This window comes from Convolutriloba macropyga, chromosome 1 (assembly GCF_964194025.1).
Source record: "Convolutriloba macropyga chromosome 1, txConMacr16.3, whole genome shotgun sequence".
Taxonomy (NCBI): Eukaryota; Metazoa; Xenacoelomorpha; order Acoela; family Convolutidae; genus Convolutriloba; species Convolutriloba macropyga.
Genome location: NC_134468.1, coordinates 28,752,445 through 28,760,493, shown reverse-complemented (window position 1 = coordinate 28,760,493; position 8,049 = coordinate 28,752,445). Strand labels below are relative to the sequence as shown.

The following is an 8,049-nucleotide window of genomic DNA, read 5'->3' as shown; positions in this document are numbered from 1 at the left end:
CCGTAAATATGTATTATGATCATGAAAGCAAGTGAGTGCAAAAATATGACACGCTGGTATATACGTCGCTAGTTTGCGTAAACTGGCGACAAGTCTATTGACTCTAATCCCTTGATCTCGTCAAAGAACTCTTATCAAGTCCTATTAGTTTGGGGGATCAGTCGCAAATTTACTCATTGCTACCGTCGTTAAATTTGTTAAATTTCGACTCAAGGATGTAACGAATTTAGTTTTAACTTATACAAATTTTGTTTGCAATGTTCGCTTTTTCGCTGATTTCAGCAAAGGCGGATTTCAAAACGTAATGCCTCTTTATTTGATGCCGTTCAGTTTATTTGTGGTTACACTTTATTATTCTTGATTTTTAACAAAAAAAAAACATTATGAATTAGCGTTTTTACTGTTGTCTGCTCCGTTAGGATTGTTAACTGCTTCGGCTCAACTGTATGTTATCATTTTTGTCTGCATCAGATAAAAAACTGTTTCATGTTTGTTCACTTTTTTTGTTTTTCTAAAAATCATAATACACTTCATTTAGCAGCTGCCCTTTTCTAGCTTTATTTGTTGATTAATTTCAGCTGCTGGAAAATGTTTCAAATTGAAAAACTGATATAACTTTCGACAATTCATTTGCAATTTAGTTATACAATGCGGCTCGGTAATGTGCGTCCACACATAATGCTCCGAACCCGCTCATTAAGTTTATACTTAATAGTCAATCAAATTATAGGGAAACAACAAACTTTCAAAAATTCATACAATGTTCAAAAGTAATTGATGTATGTATTTGAAAATTGCTGAATAACAAACTTCTAAACAAAATAAATAACCACTCATTAGAAGCCCATTGATACCTGCAATTACCGACATTGGGAGACAAGAGTAAAAACAAAATCAAACAAAAACAACAAGCATTAATTATGACCAAAACCCAAATTTATATAATTTTATTATTCCAAATGGCATGAGATAAAACCTAAACTAAACAAAATGTTTTTATTTCACCCAAGAAGACATTGTAACTGTCTATATTCAGAACCATTATCAATTAGGGAAAAGCAATAGGAGCAAAAATTTTTTAAAAAAGTTTATTCTGTTTTGAGAAAAATTAATTTCAAAGTAATGAAAACCATTAGCGATCAAATGAAATCCTTATTTAGCTTTATTTACACCTCCAATATCCATGTCATACAAATAAAAACCGAACAAAGACAGTCAAGAAATTTCAAAAGTCAGTGAAAATTAGTGAGAAAATGTTGTCGAATTTTTCAAAAATCATCATCTTTTTTCTAGAACATTAATTAAAATAAAGTGCCTTCTTTCAACGCCTTTTTTGTGGTAAAAAAGTTATGAAAAGTTGCAGTGTCAGAGCCAAAAAACAAACATTTACAAATAAAACAGCAATACAGTATATTGTAATGGACGCTAAATAACGTGTACTTTTATGATACAAGTTTGCAGAAATATGATAAAAAAGGCTAATATCAAAATAACCATTATTAACTTTGAAAAATTAATTCATAACTAATATTGAAATCTTTTTAAAACCGTCAGTCATATCAACCATATACATTCCACTAAAATATAATAATTAGGATATCTTTTTACAGCCGAAAAAGCCAATATGATTATTGAGAGTGAGTTAAACGACCACACAAAACAACGGGTACAGTCAGAACTCAAACCTTCAAAAATGATTCTAAGATAACACAGTGTTTCAGCCAAAAAAACTACAAGCCTTACCCTGGAACTTCACTGTATGTTCATTGGACTTCATTTGGACAAGTACTTCATTTGTCGAAAAACTTGGTTTTTATTTGAAATCATTCTCTTCCTTAATCAAAATAAAACTCAATATACAGAAATAAAAAATGACACCCCAAAACAATCCGACTAAATTTTGAATTATCAAACTTCACAATTGGAGTAAAACTAGTCCTACTTTTGCTGCTCGTCCATGAAAAGAGACCATTAATTTAACTTTTACCGAAATAGCTAGTTTGCCGAAAAGGTCAATTTAATTGGATAATTGATGATCTCTGGACAAATGCCGAGTTTTATTAGAGATAATTCACAAGGTATCAGATGAACGTAATGCATAGTTTTTTTAATGGTTCAGTAGATAGCAAATAGCACATTTGATTCTAAGGTCTTGGTCAATTAGGAGCATAAAGCTGGCAAAACTAAATAATGCTTTCAAATTTTTTTAATCTATAATCATGGTCCTCGTTTGAATATTAAAATCTCTCCTGAATTTATTTTTTAATTTAAAGTAGACTTGTCTGTAATAGGGACGACAAAATGCAAAACAATCCAAATTCATTTTAATCACAACAAAAAACAACGATGAGACCAAAATCGACCTTTCTATAGCTAAACAGCTGTTATAATTGTCATTGTTTCTAATAAATACAAAATAGACTTTTTTGACTTGCAAGAATCTAAATATATCGATCATAATTTATGCATTTTTGTTATAAATCGATTTAAATTAGCGAAGGGCACCAAACTTTTCGTTCCAGAACACTTTCCTGGGAGCAAGGGGTATAAATAGCTCTCATCTGAGTAAACAAATACCTGCTCTACCGGTCAAATCGGAAGAAGAGGGCCAAAGAAACAAACTCTGTGCCATTTTTCATGAACAGTTGGAAAATGCGGAAATAGTTTTTTTATAAAATTCAGCGAAAATATTTGGTTCAAGCAATTCAGAAACTCTCTTTCATCTTGCAACTTGGAAACCACTCGTTTAAAATTCTACCATAATTTTCGCAAAATTGGTCAAATTGTCATCTAATTTGTAAAATATGTGAACAAAACAACGAAAGAGCGTAAAATTTACAGAACTTTGAACCTGCGTAACTCCTTGGAAAATCGAAATTCAGAAAATTGTTTGTGTTTGATATTCGACGATTGACAAGTTTTCCAAGGATACCACTCCCAACTCTCTACGAATATATCGATCGGCAAAATCCACTGAAGAAAAAAACCAGCTGAGCATATAGCTCTTCCCTTCTCAAGTGGATCCGAAAATATCTATATCTTGTGAGAACTCAATCAGAAACCTAAAACTTTTGACAAAGTAAACGCGTACGGGATGGGATGACGGTGTATGATGAATGATTCACTTTTAAGAATGATGAATGATGAATGATTCACTTGTAAGAGCTCACAATTCAAACGGCTATCTTACAAGATTGTAAATTTTCATCAGAAAACTTGAATTCGATGTGTCACCTTGCAATAATTTTTATGAAGCTTGCATATGTTCTAACATTGCAACCATCCATATAACAGGAGAAAACAGTTCTCAGACGTTATTTGCCAAATGCATATGTAAAAATCTACTGTTGTTTCTTTTACGCTATAGCTAATTGGAGCAGTGATGAACATCATGTTCGAAAACTGCTACAAAATATGCCTTTTTGCAGATCCAGTTAATAAAGCAGCCAACAAAATGATGTTACTGTTACTTTACATTACGAATTTATGTTCAAGTAAAACAATTAAAATTGCCGTTTTTTGTCGACAAAAGGCAGTTTGAACCATCACACAAAAATAAATTTGTTATCTGAAGGAGAATTATCGAAAAAGTTTTGGCGTGCTTGTAGTACCTAACTGAGAAAGAAAATTAGATGCCTATAATATTATTTTGTAGTCAGGCGTTGAATGTTGTTTTTCAGGAACTGGCGTGGATCCTCTACTGACCAACTCATCCAATGGTCAAATAGAGACTAAATTTACACCCCAGAAAACGGTGAGTTACAGATCCACGAATATAACGAATATAACAGATATGCGAATATAACAGAATTTTTTAAATAATTTGAACAGATATCGATTTAATTTGGTACTCAACTACCTAAACAGACAAAAGATAAACTAGTCTAGAGCCTACTTTGGAACATTTATGCCATCAAGGAATTTTACATGCCATAGTGTTAAGTGCATTAGTTTGCATGATGAGCAACAAGGGTAAATAATGAGCGTAAAAAGCGATTTCGGCATCTTCAAATCTGGTGTTTCTGACTTTGTCAGGACATTCAAAGCAGATAAAAATTTCTGACAACCAAGTTTAAGCTTTAAATGAGCACTCTTTTTAATCGGTCAGAGATCACAATAAAATTTTTAATACTTTTCAGTATGATGAGCCGGCTCCACCCCCAGCTCCATCTTTTCCCAGAGACTCACTACCCAATTACCCAAATTTCACACCTACGCTGCCCAGTGTTGCCGGTTTTAAAAGACCATCTTTAGCCAGAAGGGCAAGTTCTGTCCTGTCAACTTTCATAAAATACTGAATCTATGCTATTCTACCATTATTTCATATTCTGTCATGACAACTCTGGATGACCATTCTTAGTAACCGCATACAAATGTGTCGATATAAGATGCGCAAAATTTCTTTGGGTAACCTGAAAATGTTTGCTAAGAACCATATCCAATCTCTTGTTAACTTCTAACTTTCCATATAATCATTTAGGACTTCCTAGTGAAACGGAATTTGATACTCCTTGCTGAGAAATGCTTGATTTTCTCTACAAAACTTCTGATACCTCAGCAAGATCTTTTTAGGCAATGTCCTCTTGGTAATTGTTGGGATATTTTGTAAAGATCATTGTAAATTTCCTAAATTCTTGATGTACATGCATATCGTACGGTCCAACTTATCTTGGCATATTTGTTCCGAGCCCTCTTGACGGGGCGACTATATACTCAATGGGTTTTATTTTGTTCAGACGATTTTGGTCGAATGATATATTCATCGTAGAGAGTTGATACTGGTATCATCAGAAAGCTCGTCATGCGTAGAATATGAAATTAAAAACATTTTCCGATTTTCATTTTTGCAGGGAGTTATCAAGGTTTAAATTTTTGAGAAAAGTAGAGTGAATTCCGTTGTTTTTACTCACATTTTCCCTAATTTTTGACCAGATTTTCGTCAATTTCGCTATAGTATGAAAAAAAAGCTGTTGATTCTACTTTTAAAGACACAGAAAAGTATTGTTAACCATTTTGATTTCTTTTTTGTGGCTAAAATTTTGGTTAAATATTTCAAAAAGCAGCCCTTTTCATAAAAAATTGCCTGAAATAAGCTTCTTTAGTCCACTTTGATTAATTTTGCCGGAAGTACACCCCCAAAAACAAATAACACAAAACTTTTCACCGACAAAGGGAGCTTATTCTTACTTCCACTTCCATTAAGAGTGGTCTGGAATTCAAATTTTGCCGTTTTTTGTTAACTTTATGATGATCAAAAACATAACATTTATTTTTGATATTTAACAAACAAATTATATATTTATATATATATATATATATATATATATATATATATATATTATTAGAAAAAATTTAGTGCTCCTAATGGAGAAACAGCAAAAGCAAGGCAAATTTTGGTTCAACCCTGGACTGTTACAATCCAAAAATGATTCGGATTGTAATCAGCCAGTCTTTTTTTTTTAAAAAAAAAACGATTTTTCTTTATTTTAATTAGGGAAAGAACATTTCAACTCTAAGCTCACAGTTGATAGGTCCATTAGGTTTTCTTTGCTGTTAGAAATTGATTTATTAGGTTTGTTCATTCTTTACATAGTTTCTTTTTTTTTGTCCTTTTTTGTCCATTTTTTACATAGTTTCGTTATTTAAAAATCATAGATGAGATTGTTATTTTTAAATGAGGTGCAGGTTTAAATTCTAATGATTTCAAAGAAATCGTTATAAAATAACTGGCTCCGACTCAGGTTTTTCGCACAAAAAAAAACTACTTTTTGATTTTTGTTTATATTTGACGTTCTTTTTGTAGATGTAAGACATAATCTGATTAATTCAAGTTCTCGTGGGCCTTTATTAGAAAATTAAGCGAACCTATTTAACTTTTTCATTTTGTAGCTAATGGTTTTCATGACTTTGAAAATAACTGTTTTCGAAAAAAACTAAAGTATTAATTTATTTTGAGATCCTTATATCTTTTTGCCACTTTTTACCTATTCTCAATATTGAAAGGTCGCATTTCACATTATGGGCGTTCAACAAAGGCTCTATTGAACATAATTTGAGGCGCAAAATGTGGCTTTACGGCTTCGACTGCTTTTTGATTGAATGTTTGCTTGTCTCTATTTGTTGTTCTTTTTGTAACCGCATAAAAATTGTTTAATGACAGGTCTTAATGCCCTCCTATAGAAGCGTATGTGATCATAGACATGTTGGATGTTTTCATTTGCTATCCAGTGGTTTTCATTATTTGGAAATTGATTGTTTTTAAAATGGTTTTAGGATAAATTTTGGATGTAATTAATGTTTGTTGTTATTGTTGTGTGATTTTGTTGTTCGTCTTGTTTTGTTTTTTTATTAATGGCTGATCTCATCAATCCAAAGAGGCATTTTTAACTGCACTGAGTTATTGGCATTGGAGGTAGTCTTGTTGTTCATACACATTTCTTTTTGAAAGATATTTGAATTTCTGGCTGTTTTTATCTCTTCCTCATTTGGTATATATTTATGCCAAAAAGTGGATGAGCGGGGTCGGAACTTTATGTGCAAACGCACATTACCGATCTCCCTTGTTTAATACGAATCTTAGCATGATCTGATCAAGATGTTTAAACTTTTTTCGGTTTATTTTGATCACATATAATCATAAATGACTTTCTATGGTCACTAAGTTCTTTTTTATGGTGTTCTTATCAGGAATCCATATATTCAAGACTATATAGAATCATTTTTGATTACTTTACAGGTTAAACCGTGTTTTGATGTTAATAGGATGACGTAACGGATCTTGATCTATCTGATCCTGACTTGAACAACGCAGCAGTTGAGATCCAAAGCAGTTATCGCGGGTTTCATGCAAGAAAAGACCTGAAGCAACAATCGCCCAAGTTGAAAGGCAGCGCATCCAAATCATCTCCTAGAAAGGTAAACTAAGAATCGTTCAATGATCGATCGCTACTAAGTTTTCGCGTTAATTAAAAGGGGTGCGTGGAGAAAAAGAGTACAAATTTATTCCAGTGTTTGGGATATGTTGATTGTAATCCAAATATTTTATTTGTTTCGTTCAATTTACCAGATAAAAATAGATGTATTGTCATCTTCTCTCGATCACCATTTTCCATCAAACGCGCTATAATGTCATTAGGTGTAGCTTTGGAAAGAAGAGATTTTTCAAAAAGTTGTGTCATTCTTCATTTTGTAAAGAGACATTTTGAAGCATCGAGGGCTTCACCCAAAATTCCAGCAATTGAGTCTCTGAGCTGTTTAGAGCGCAGAATTCAACGCGGAGGACATCGATCTTGCTGACCCAGAGCTGAACAATGCTGCCACTAAGATCCAGAGCAACTACAGAGGGTTCCAGGTTCGCAAGGACATGCCAGACAAGAAATCCAAGTCACCCAAAGGGTCCCCTAGAAAAGACAAGGTCCCCGAAGCAGGTTCCTCAAAATCGCCCAAGGAAACAGACGGCATTGATCTAACGGATCCCGAATTGAACAATGCAGCTGTCAAAATTCAGAGTGGATATCGAGGGTTCCAAGTGAGGAAGTCGATGCCTGGCAAGGGAAGTGGCAAGGGTGAAGGCGGGGGAAGTCAGAAGACTTCCTCCAAGAAGAGTGCAAAGAGTGTGAAAGAGAGTGATCATCAAGGAGTTAGTCATCAAAAGGGGGAGGAGGTGGACTTTGTTCAGAATGACGAGGAGACGAACAAAGCTGCGACCACTATTCAGAGTCATTACAAAGGATTCAAAACGCGCAAAGATATGAAGGTAATTAAATAAATAGTCCACTCTTGCATTTGAAATCCACGTTAAAGATCTTTAAGCCTGCTCTTAATTTTAAAGCTCCCAGGAAATCCAAATTTCGGAAAATATTCTGTCAACCCTAAATAAATGCATTTTGCGCAACTTGACTATACGCTGTTAAAGCTGATAAATTACAAACTAATAACTGGCTATGTACCAGATACTGAATAAGTCCTAAAAAATCCTATATGACTTTTCAGGGAAAATATACACAGTATATTACCAGCCACTTTAGAGGGGTTAAATGATGCAAGAGT

At 33.3% G+C, this 8,049-nt stretch overlaps 1 protein-coding gene across 1 annotated transcript in view; it reads left to right on the top strand.

The window, feature by feature from the left end:
• Positions 1-8,049, top strand: part of LOC142337200 (uncharacterized) — a gene marked incomplete at its 3' end in the record, with an annotated part of 46,756 nt that continues 38,707 nt past the window's right edge. Inside the window, exons 1-5 of the mRNA XM_075386372.1 lie at positions 1-31; positions 3,681-3,754; positions 4,140-4,262; positions 6,763-6,915; positions 7,259-7,756. Of these exons, the coding sequence (XP_075242487.1) occupies positions 16-31; positions 3,681-3,754; positions 4,140-4,262; positions 6,763-6,915; positions 7,259-7,756 (864 nt within the window). The remainder of the gene's footprint in view (positions 32-3,680; positions 3,755-4,139; positions 4,263-6,762; positions 6,916-7,258; positions 7,757-8,049) is intronic.